General features: G+C 36.5%; 1 protein-coding gene across 1 annotated transcript in view; it reads right to left on the bottom strand.

The window, feature by feature from the left end:
- Positions 1-1,311: 1,311 nt before the first annotated feature.
- The window catches only part of galnt18a (UDP-N-acetyl-alpha-D-galactosamine:polypeptide N-acetylgalactosaminyltransferase 18a), a 46,290-nt gene continuing 34,428 nt past the window's right edge, over positions 1,312-13,173 (bottom strand). The window contains exons 9-11 of the mRNA XM_057329773.1: positions 11,589-11,684; positions 5,455-5,619; positions 1,312-1,873 (exon numbers count right to left, since the gene is read on the bottom strand). Coding sequence (XP_057185756.1) covers positions 1,727-1,873; positions 5,455-5,619; positions 11,589-11,684 — 408 coding nt within the window. The 3' untranslated portion in view covers positions 1,312-1,726. The remainder of the gene's footprint in view (positions 1,874-5,454; positions 5,620-11,588; positions 11,685-13,173) is intronic.

Raw genomic sequence — 13,173 nt, 5'->3', positions numbered from 1 at the left:
GGTGTTCTATTTCTATTCCTATTTTATCATTCTTGTTCCTTAAAGGGATTGAAACAAATAAGAGTAAATGATGACCAAATTTGTATCTTTTTAGTATTACTCCTGTGATATAGTACTGTATAGTATAGTATAGTATACTAAAATATAGTATTTTATTTATTATTTTAATTTAAGAGAAGTCATTTTCTGTTTTCAAATTTCTTGATGTAGTTTTGCACAAGGTGAAAATGAATTTTTGTTATAGGTTTTAAAAGCAGTGTAATGAAGAAAATGAAAACTTCTTGAAAATGAAACATTTTTCTTGCATCTCCAGGCCAAGAAGCTCTTGTAAAATAAATAGCTTCTATGTTAGTTGTCCTGTTTCCTGACAAAAATATTAGATTTTCCTGTCAAGGTCAAAAAACTGTTTTGTCATCTCAGATGGAAAGTTTTGTCATGGGTCTATGTGGAGTAAATAGTCAAACTGTCAAAATGGTTTTATGCTGTGGTTTAGATGAATAAAAAAGAATACAGTCTGAGATGTCCTGACAAATGTCCTAATTCCTAAAATTGCTTAATAACATTGTTTAAATAAAGTAAATTGAAAATGAGTTTTAAATTTATCATCGTGCCATTATCAGGAGCAACCAACTTTGTAGTATTGTTTACCAAAAGCAAGAATTTTGTCTGTTCTCTTTTTTGTATCCAATCATTTTTGCCTTTCCAAGGTAAACCATCTCACAAAGAATGATGCATTCAACTGTTCATCCTGGTTACAGGATTGTGCGCTCTGTGAGATTTGCAGCCTAAGAGTTCTGTTAAAATGTGCCTACTTGAATTAAAATGACGGCTTTATCACCTATGAGATGACAAAAAAACGGGAGAAAAAACCCTAAAGCAGAAATTACTTTGTGTGAGCTATAAATGAGAATCTTTCATCTCTGCCAGAACTCTCCTTGGATGAATACAGATACCTGCCTGAGCATAAATGAGTTTTTATACCAATGAATCTACGCTGGTGAAAAGTAATAAAGTATCAAACAGTTCTTTTTGTATTTCTATCATCATTTCTTTCTGAGTTTTAGTTTAAAACACACTTGGCAGAAGAAAACCAGTTCACTCTAGTCCTAGTTTAGCTGTTTTAACCTTTTTTTCCAAAGAGTGGTTAGAGCATGGCGCTAGCAACGCCAAGGTGATGGGTTCAATCCCAGGGGATTGCACATAGTCAGAAACAAATGTATAGTACAATGCAAAGTAAGTCGCTTTGGATAAAAGCGTCTGCCAAATGCATAAATGTAAATGTAAAAGAAAGACGCTTAAAGTCTTCTTTTATATTTTTAGAAAGACTTTACATTCACAAAATATCTTCTACTTTTGTCCCATAGAATATCATAACGATCATTCACAAACCTGAGACACGTAGAAAAAAAAGTTTTACATTTGTGCTACACAGTAGCGAAATAAATAAAAGTGCTTAAATATACTGGAGCCATGCAGCCCTAAACCACACAGCTGAAAATCTCCATTCATTTACAGTATATTCAAGTACCACCATCTCCAAACACTCTGGTCAAAATGAAAAATAAATCATCAGTAGATGTCTCAATGTCCTTGAGATCCTGACATCAAGGTGTGTCCAGTGTTAAATACCAGAGTAAAAAAACCCTGTCCTTAATCTCATTAAACATCCATGTATGTAAATGGACATTTCTCAGTTCTCTGTAAACCCAGCGGTTACTTCAGTCCTTTATAAAACTTTGCCAGGCAATATGTTGGTAATTGTCCATTTCTGACTGCTGCACGTCTGAAGAGCCAGCTGGTGACCGTGCTCCACTTCAGTTCTCTCCACCAGCTCCAGGCAACGCTTGGACTGTCTGTTCTGAATGGAGCCTCCCTTGAAGAAACAGATATATAAAATGCATTGTAAAGCATGTGATTCTAAAAAAGTTGATTCAGTCAGTTTAAATAATTCCCAAATTGAATGATGTTACGACATGGTTACAGCTATTTAAGGTGATGTGTGTCATTTTTACAGGATCTATTGACAGAAATGCAATATAATAAACGTAACTATGTGTTCACAGGTGTATAAAGACCTTACATAATGAAGCGTTATGTTTTTATTATCTTAGAATGAGCTATTTCTATCTACATACACCGCGGGTCCGCTTACATGGAATTAACCATGTTGTTTCTACAGTAGCCCTAAACGGACAAACTGCTCTACAGAGCACGTTTCGTAAATACGTTATCTCCTCCGGCCAAGAAACGAAAACATGGCGACATCTTAGTCCTGCGCCAGCCACCGCTGTGCTTCGAAAGGGAGGGGTGGAGTGAGCCGTTGGTTGCAATTCACAACCTCACCTCTAGATTCTGCTAAATCTCATACACTGTACTTTTAACATTCAGGGATTTATCAGACACCTCTATCCAAACTTCAACAATTGTTTAAAGATATAAATGTAGATCTCATATAAATGTACATCTTTCAAAAGCACACTAATGTAAACTTGTCCCTCAGCAATCAAAGCTGCAAACCTTGAGAATTACACCTCTTGAAGTTGATACTGTAAATACAGTACAAGTCCTTGGAGAGATCAATGAAATAGAGCTTTTCAACCTCCAAACCCGAAGCTCAATTCAAAACAGTGTCAAAAGGAAAGCGATGCTTCTGAAGAGAAGCCTTAAGGATTCTCACTCTCACAGCGCTGAAGCAACATGAAAAACCAAGCTGTGGGTGAAGTTCATCTGCTGTGAAATCATCTGCTGTCCTGTGAAATCCACATAAGACGCGATGTGCACAAAGCCCTCTTCAAACGGCTCGCTTCACTGCCTAAATTATTTTATAACAAGATCCGCATTTAAGATATTTCTAGTATTTTGTGGTTTCTTGACTTCTTGTTGTAAAAGCTAAGCCATAGGTGTTCCTGTATCTAAGCTTGGATGTAGTCAACCGAAAAATACAAATTCTGTCACCATTTATTTACCCTTGCGTGGTTAAAAACCTGTATATGACTCTTTGTTCTGTAGAACCCAAAAGAAGATATTTTAAGACATGTCTCAGTGGTTTTGTGTCTATACAATGGAAGTCAATGCGTGCCAATATGGTTTGATTACCAACGTTCTTTAAATCGTCTTTTGTGCTATGCAGAAGAAAGAAAGTCATACAGGTTTGAAATTACATGAAAGTGCAAAAATGGTGAATATTATTGAATATTGAAATGTAAAAACACACAACGTGAAACATTCACAGCACAGGTTAAAGGGATAGTTCACACCAAAATGAAAATTCTGTCATTATTTACTCGCCCTCTTGTCATTTCAAACCTGAATGACTTTCTTTCCTCTGCAAAACACAAAAAAGATATTTTGAAGAATGTTGGTAAACAAAAACTGTTGGTCCCTATTTACTTCTATTGTATGGGCACAAAACCAAAGCAATGGGGACCAACGTTCTATTACCAACATTATACAAAATATCTTCTTTTGTGTTCTGCAGAGAAAAGAAAGTCATACAGGTTTGAAATTACATGAGGTTGAGTAAATGATGATAGAAATTTCATTTTGGGGTGAACTATCCCTTTGACCAAACTTTTCACTCACAAGTCATTTAAGTTCATCCAAACTGTGTGTAAACATAACTATAAATACTCTAAATGCATATATTTACACAGTATGACTCCACGTCAGCTTTCATGGTCATGTAGATTATAAAGCAGATCCCTGTAATTAAATCCAACCAATCTGACACGCATCATTTAAAGGGTGTCACGGACCACTGCATCTGCTACGATTACATTCTAGTTAACATCAGGCTCCATGAAATATTTATATCCCAGTTTCTCCACAGACTGATTGGGGTCCCGGATGCTATAAAATAATACAGCGACTAAATAATACGTTTCAACCGGGCACATATGTTGAAAAATCGAAATGATGTACTATATTTATTCACGCGGTGCCAAGCGCATCCTGGTTACAGATGGAGCACCATACTGGCACTAGGACAATGCGAGTAGATAAAGACTTAATTAAAGGCGTTTCTGACGCTCACTTCTGAGTCAAAAGCACTGTTTCACAAGTTTTGTTATCAATTATTCATAGCATCTAAAAGGCCACAATGGATTTGGCCCCTTTTCCCCCGCACCCGATTCCATTTGAAGAAACTCTGGGGAAAAGGCATCCGCCATAAACCCTTTAACCCATCGAGCTCAGCCAAGATATAAAATCACATTCCGAGGGACCATGTGAGAATTGATATCGCTCGTACTGTTACACCGTGCACGATGGCACGTGTTTGTTCATCTGTTTCGACATCTTTCCCGGGGGGGGGGCAGCGTTACCCTTTTCTAATAACCCGCTGTGACATTTCCCTCACCGTTCAGCGAAATCTTTTAGACCGCCGTGACATATATTAATCATTCTTCTTTTAATGGAGATGCATACATTACGTGGATGACACAATTCAGAACGGTGCTTAAATTGAATTAGCAGAGCTTTTGAAGACTCAACACATTTGATTTAGTCATTCTTCATATGTGGAAAACGTCCACTGCAGGTACACAGTCTATGGCTGAAGACACAGTTTTAAAGTTCTAAACTACTTAAATGATTTTAGAACTTGTGGGAGGAGAATGAGAGATTCCGACATTGACTTTAATTGAGCTGTACGGTGAAGGATGTCGGTGTGTGTGCGTAATGACGCCGTGTGTAGTTGGGAATATAATGGCCCACAATGGTGAAGCTTTTTGTGACATTTCTGTACGAAAATAAACCAGACAGTACACAGGTTATTCTAATACCATTCTCAAAAGATCTCATTTGGACTTAATGCATCAACCACCCATAACAACCAAGTCAGCATATAAAACCTTTTCATTTGTATTACTTTTTAATTGCCATATAAGTCAATTAGCATTAGTCTGATTCAAACCAAGAAACTGAATACCTGGAATACACTGCAAGTCTCTTTCGATAAAAGTGTCTGACAAATGTGTAAATGTAGGCATATTTCCAGAACTGTATTAACACATGCACTTTCAGCATTTTAAAACGCTTATTCAGAAGTCTTAATACTGAACCATCTTTTCGATTTAATGGACTGCTAATGGGACAGTTCACCCAAAAATGAAAATGAATCATTTATTCACTCTCATGTCATTTCAAACCTGTATGACTTTCATTTTTCTGCAGAACACAAAAGAAGATATTTTGAAGAATGTTGGTGACCAAACAACATTGACCCCCATAGACATCCATTGTATGGACACAAAACCACTGAGACATTTCTCCAAATATCTTCTTTTGTGTGACATAGAAAACAAAAATAGGATTTTCCAAACAATGATTTAACTTATTCCAAGGAGAATGAAAATCCAGCAAACAATGAGTGTTTATGTAATTTTGAGTGAACTGTCCCTTTAAACTCTGATTTCGCTTTCAACGCAACTTCCCTGTCTGAGATTGTGTGTATACCTGAGTGAAGACCCAGGTGAGCTTCATATGCTTGTTGTTGGCGTAGCTGCATTCCAGCAGTCGCGGTCGGCCGTTCACATCCACCAGGCACTTGTTGTCATCATCATCGATGGTTGGACTCAAGCCTCCAACATGGAACTGCTGAGAGTTTGTGTAGTACACATTCTGCAATGACATAAAGGTGAGACACGTATCTTAAACTCCAAAAACTATTCACTGATCTTATATTTTGATCGATTGGTTCGGATGGCTGCTAAATATATTAGGCAGCTCAGCATTAAGCAATAAAATGAATTATTCATGCAGGGGAATTGAGCCTTTCTTGTGAAGACTTTGTGGCTCAGCTCCAAATCCCATTGAAATGACACCTAGAGTTGCATCTTAATAGGACTCAAGAGAGAGGAATAACTTTATTGAATGACTCTCATTTGCTGATTTCATAACCACCCATGCAAATCCGGGCAGTGGGTCAATTTGCATACTCTTATTATGCATTTTAAAGCCGGTGATGGGAAAAGTGCACGCTTTTGAGTATGTAATAAAAGTCTGCCTGTTTTGTGACATACTGCCGTAGAAAAAATAAGACACCACTCCAAAATTATTTTACGTTTTTGTGAATTTACTATTAATATGTATGTGTTTACATAAATAATCATTTTTTATTCATTTTCCCAAATTCCAAAATATTGTTTCGGAATTATTTGCATTTATTTGCAGAAAATTGAAACTGGACAAACTGGTCAAAATAACAAAAAAGATGCCATGTTTTCAGATCTTGAATACTGCAAAGAAAACAAGTTCATATTCATGTTTAAACAACACAATTCTAAAATTTTCATGTGTATTTTCGGATCAGTTCAAAAATGAATATATGATACAAGTGCTTTGTATTCAGCTAAATGTAGTATACTATAGTATTTACTATAGTAAACTGTAGCAAATTGTAGCATATTACAATTATAATACTGCAGTAAAATACAGTTACTATAGTATAATTGAATACTTACTATAATAAAGTTGTATTAAGGGCGATTCACATTTAGCCGCAGCGCTTTCTCTTGTCAAATGACCCGCGGTGCGTGTGCGGCACTCTGAAAAGTTTAAATATTTAAATATAACGCGCACCGGATGCGCGTTGCGACTGCATCGCTCACTATTTGCCTGCCGCGTTTCTACATTTTAAGGGGTCTTATGACACGGCTAAAACGAATATTATCGATTGTTTTAGATGTAATGCAATGTGTATACACGATTTCAGGTTAAAAAACGCTGTATTTTCCACATACCGTGCATGTTTGTATCTCCTCTTTGCCTCGCCTCTCTGAAACATGCAGATTTTTAACAAAGCTCATCGCTCTGAAAAGCGAGGTGTGCTATGATTGGCCAATTAACCAGTGCGTAGTGATTGGTCGAATACTGCAAGCATGTGACGGAAATGTAACGCCTCTTACCATATTTGGAACATCAGGTTCCAAAGCAATTGTACTGACAGGTACGCCCACCTTACTTGCGTATACATTTGGGCGGTCTTAGTCAAATCATACCATGAACTGATGTAGATTTGTGGGGGTGTGGTTACACGAGGCGTTTCAGGCAGGTCTGGGTGAGCATTCGCTTTTAGATAGAATGCATCTTTTGTTCCGATACATTAATTTTTGCAATTTTACGTGTCTAATACTTTGTACATGCATGGGCAACACACCAAAGACACAGAAAAACACGTGTTCAAGCCATATGACCCCTTTAAAATAACAAACTTAAAATAACGAACTCTGTGTGCGCAAAAGATGCGAAATGTGAATCGCCCCTTACAATGTACTATAGTAAACACTACTGAATTTTCTAATTCTAAAATGCGCTGCATTAAAAAAATTTTAATACATCATACAAATGTGCAAACAGATCCATGCATTTAAAAACTGCAGTGTCTCAGACTGGTAAGGTAAAAGACAACAACCATCACAAACTTCTCTTTGGTTGTGCATGGGGTTGTGGGTAATATTAGCCCAAAAAGCATGCACAAATGGGTACTTTAAAAACCCACATAATATAATAAAACAAATCGGCACTTTAGGCTTACTATTTTCAACATACAACGGTTTGGAATGTATTTATTTTAATCTTACCACAAAGAAGAAATATGTTTTCAAAAGCTTTAAAAAATGTTCTACTAACAAAAGCAAAAATGGAAAAAACAGAACCCTATTTTCCCACCGTTAATTCTGGCTTGTATTGTGCGAAATTACTTGAATTACAATTTAAAAAAAAAACACCAGACACTGATGGCATGTGCCAAATGGAAATCTCAGACTAGCAAAGTCACAAATACTCAGAATTCGCTTTGAATCACTAATGCACATTTTGTTGCACCAAGTTCCAAATCAATGGGCCTTATACTTAAATCCTTTGGCTTACAGAAAATAAGCTTTCAGAAAGAAATCATTTCATGCAATATGACCACATTATTTCTTCAGGGTCTGGATTGGCTGCTCCAAGACGCTCTCACAGTAATATTGATCAGACTGAATCCGGCCTTGTTTTTCACCTCTCCATTTATATCTCTGAGCACATCATACAAATTGACACTTTTCTCCAATGCCCAGATTCAATTTGTTGGGTCGTCTAGTGCAACTTTGGCATTTAAAAGTTTCGGTACGAGTTGTTTTGGAAAAAATCTGATTACAGCAGTGCAGGAGTAGCCTTTTTCACCCGTCCTTTGCTCTTCAGGTCCAAATCAATTTCGGTACCTTGGTGTCCCTGTGGAGATAATACACTTTTCACTGAGTCTGGATTCCTGTCTTTAGCCTCTTTCTTACAATACCGCACGACACCAAAGGCCACTTTGAAAGGAACTAGATGAATTGTTTGACTTTGGAAAGGCACGATTTGCAAAACAGCAGAACTTTTGTGAGACACCTGAAAGCAGCCGTGTCCATGCGGACACAAAGCAACTAATTATATATTCACAATGGAAACGATGCCCGCCCTTCACCATCTTTTGAGAAGCCCTGGAAAGGCAGAAGAATGGATGGAGGGCTACAATATAGGACAGGGAATATTATAAAAGAGGGGGAAAATAAATGATTTAACATGCAAGGGACAGCCATATTCCACTATTTCTGCTTCAGGAAAAGCATGTTTTTTCATTGCTTGGGAGATTTACAGCTATTGTATAGGAACAATGTACCTTTGGCTGAATGAAAAGGAGAAACATGCTGGAAGAAAAGCGTGAGTGTTTCTTTGCTTCAGTTCCAACATCCTTGAATCCCCAAACAGCTGCCTGAGTGTTAAGGTATTGTTTAAGATGAGTTAAAATGCATAAATGTAACGCCGTCATTATGGAATTTTATAATTGTTTATAAAGACCAAAAATATTCAGGGTTTTTACATTTTTTGACCTGTGTTCAGTTGTGGAACACCTCGATTTTGGTGGAATGCTAGTGACAGATGCCATCAGTCCATTTTTGGGTGAACTATTCCTCTAAGTTGCACTGTCTGCCTAGTATATATTTTTAGATAGTATATATTTTATTATGTTCTATAGTTAAGTATCATACCAAATTAATCTAACTGAACTGAATATAGACCAAACCACATGAAAAAAATACTGTAGTACACTGTAGTATTACTATAGTAAACTGTAGTAAATCGCAGCATACTGTTGTTTATTACAGTAATTATATTGGAAGTATTGTTACAATAGTATACTATAGTATACTTCTTTGGTACACTGTAGTATACTTTAAAATTTAATATGATTAAAAACACCATAGTATCTTGACATTTTACTGTACATTTAGTACAGTAAATATTATATAGCTGAATAGTAGACTAACTCACATGAAACAGAGCTTTAGTACACCGTAGGATTTACTATAGTAAACTGTGGCATATTGTAGCATACTGTAGTGTATTATTTTGATTATACTGTGCTATAGTACACTTACTTTAGTATACTACAGTATTCTGTATTATGCTTCTCTAGTGTACTGTAGTATACTTTAACATTTACTACAGTAAGGTTAAAAACACTATAGTACCTGGGAATTTTACTATAGTAAATACAATATAGCCAAATATTGACCAACCCACATGAAAAAAATAATGTAGTATACTGTAGTATTTATTATAGTAAACCGTAGCAAATTGTAGTACACTGCAGTATATTATAGTAATTGAACTATAGTATCCTACAGTTACTATAGTATACTACTGTATAGTATTCTGTTTTATACTTCTCTAGTGTACTGTAGTATACTTTAACATTTACTACAGTAAGGTTAAAAACACTATAGTACCTAGGAATTTTACTACAGTAAATACAATATAGCCAAATATAGACCAACCCACATGAAAAATAAAGTAGTATACTATAGTATTTACTATAGTAAACTGTAGCAAATTGTAGCATATTACAATTATAATACTGCAGTAAAATACAGTTACTATAGTATAATTTAATAGTTACTATAATAAAGTTGCATTAAGGGCGATTCACATTTAGTGAAAATATGAGCCGCGCCGCTTTCTCTTGTCAAATGATCACTCTGAAAAGTTGAAATATTTCCATCTCGATGCAGCGTCGTTGCGCCATACAGTACCATATAGTGTACCATACAGTATGGTATGTGCGTCGCGACCGCATCGCTCCCTATTTGAGCGTGCCTGCAGTGTGTTTACATTTAAAATAACGAACTTGCGCGCACAAAAGCCATGAAATGTGAATCGCCCCTTTCAGTGTACTATAGTAAACACTACTGTATTTTCTAATTCTAAAATGCACTGCATAATTTTTGTGAAGAACCACAAAATGCATGTCAAAATAAATATTTACACTTCTCAAAATAACTAAAATGGACTATGTAATGAAGACAGTGTCCTGTAAGTAAAAAAAACAACTAAAAACGCAGCAGAATCGCAGGACTAAAATGTATCACAATGAGCGAACATCGATGTCATTCTAAATTCCGCAACAGATTCTAGAAAGTTTGGATTCAGCAGGAAGAGAACTGGAATCATACTGTGTTGCTCGGCACCATTGTGTCCTTTCCAATAAAACTGTAGGAAATGTACACGGATGTGAATTCGGCAGGTGTGGGAGGCCCAACCAAGTAGTTCAAATCGTGCTGACGCCGCGGTTCTACCTCGCTCTTTCATTTACATATCCCTGACACATACTCGCATCTAAATGATGCCCCCGCGGAGGCAAAACTACCCTCCCCGCAAGTGTTCACTGGCAGGGAGTCACTGCATTTTATTGAGATTCATTACAATGACTATAGTACTAGAATCTAAATCCCACACTCCCCAGAGAGCATGAAGCTATATGGAGAAATCTCACTATTTTTGCGTTTGGTTTGTTGTGGAACCAGGTGGTGTAATATACTCAGTGTAGGAAACAAGGTTGAAGCGCCTGGAGCAGCCCAAGTGTTCTGAAATATATTCTTCGGGTCTCAGCACGAAATAATGAAGAGGTTTTTTGCAATACAATGACAGTTTTACGGGTTGGAAAACTCGACAGCGTATCACTCTGAGAGATGAATTGTGACGCGAAGATGGAGGAAACGCAAACATGGGGGATGAGGCGGCTAGATCTTTATAAAAGAAAAAGAAGTCAAAAGATGCCTTTCAACACATCTTTTTCATTGTAATATCTACCATACATTATAGCTATAGTAGTGTGTGTTATACAGCCGCCCAAAAAAATACAGTATTTGTTTCATTTTTTGAGTCTTCTAACTATATTTTACAGTATATATACAATATATATAAATTTTACCTTGAGGCTTAAAATCAATGTTGATGTAAAAGTTGTGGCCAAGCAGAGCAAAAAAATGTAAAAGATTAAGCCATGGTGCTCATACAGGCGATGCAAGTTCGAAGCGAGCTTCCAACATTTTCTGATTCTGTTCACCCATCTTTTACCCATTTCCTTCCTTTACTTTACACTGCATCCATAAATAGTTCAATATAAAAACAAAACAATGCAGACTGAATAAGAAACACTGAAAAAAAAACAGTAGACATGATGGAGTCAAATATGAGCACAACGAGTTATAAATGAGTTAAACACACTCTGAGGTAAAATAATAAAAAAACAAGTCCGGAAGGTGCAGTACAAACTGTACACTAACCTGAGGCGTCAATCCATGGCAGAGGTACAGGATGGGAATGTTGTCGGAGTCGGGACCTTGATCCACACACAGATCTGGCCTCAGGCTGTTCCTCAACTATACACACACGGTATAAACACATCAGGCCTGTGTCACACCACAACAAAAACTCGGAGGAAGAAATGAATTAAGAATGCAAAACCCATCTCTCCTCCTCTATCTGCTAATGGCCAATGTGTCTGAAAATTCCCTGGAGCTCAGCTTTCCTTTGTCTTCACAATGAAGCTGTTAATTATCCATTTCCACAAAAGAATGCCAATTAGGAAAACGCTTGGGTGGGTTGGATTGTGATAAATGAAGAAATCAAAGGTCTTAATACGTCTAACACCCAATCATTTTTGTCAAAGACTCCTGTGCTTACAATGAATGAATTTCACACGTCAACAAAAGAAATACAAAACCAAAATATTCCACGTGGAAGAGCGGATCAAGTTGTGTCACTTTTAACCTCAAGTATGTTATTAAATATCTGGTCACAAAAGTGTGCATAGGTTTTACTTACAGAACTGTTACTGTAGACAGAAATGCAATATAATATACATAATTACGTCTTTAAAGGTGTATAAAGACCTTACATAATGAAGCGTTATGTTTTTATTACCTTCGAATGAGCTATTTCTGACTACATACACTTGCATGGAATTCTCCATGTTGTTTCTAGAGGTCGACCGATATTGGATTTTGCCTATAACGATAACTAAGGTGGTCAGTACCTACCGATAATGATTAATTACCATTTTTTTATTGATTTATTTCTAATAAAGAAATAACACTTAAAGTAAAATAGAAATGAAGTGTATTACAAAAATAAACACTATTGCTTGAACCATTAAACTGTGTTCTACTTTTAAATAAAACACATAAATATTAACTCGATTAATAAATATCAAACTGCAGTGTATGACTTAAACAAAATTATAAGTAGGTAATTTCGACATTTATGATCATTTAGAAAATTCATGGCACCAAATTACCATATAAGAATGACGGATCCATTGCAATATTTTACAATATATATTGTCGTGTTCACATGTGTGTTTGTTTACATTAAAACGAATGTCATTTATATTAGCCGTTCGTGCTGTCTCCGTCATCTCTATCTGCTTTCCATTTTGGAGGCGGGGCTCGCACGCACGTGTACACACACGCACGCACACACTCACACGCACGCACGAACACACATCACTATGCTGACAAATGCCTATCCATAGTTACAATAATAAGATTTAAACATTTTTGCTTGTATTTTTGTCACCCTGTTATACCTTCTTAAGCTAAAAGGCTACTAATGTTGGCGCGCTCTCAGCCCTGTTTGCACAGTATTCCTAAATGACAAACTGCTCTAGAGAGCACGTTTTGTAAATCCGTTATCTCCTTCGGCAAAGATGCGAAAACATGATAATATCTTAGTGCTGTGTTACCCACCATAGTGCTTTAAAAGGAAGGGGTGAGCGGTGAGCCGTTGATTGCAATTCCCAACCACATCACTAGATGCCGCTAAATTTCCGACTCAACCTTTAAGTCACACTCCCATGAATTTGTTATG

The sequence above is a fragment of the Triplophysa rosa genome, linkage group LG3 (genome assembly GCF_024868665.1).
Source record: "Triplophysa rosa linkage group LG3, Trosa_1v2, whole genome shotgun sequence".
In the NCBI taxonomy this organism is placed as follows: Eukaryota; Metazoa; Chordata; class Actinopteri; order Cypriniformes; family Nemacheilidae; genus Triplophysa; species Triplophysa rosa.
Note: the sequence above shows the minus strand (reverse complement) of the source record. Positions and strands in the feature narration are given on the sequence as shown.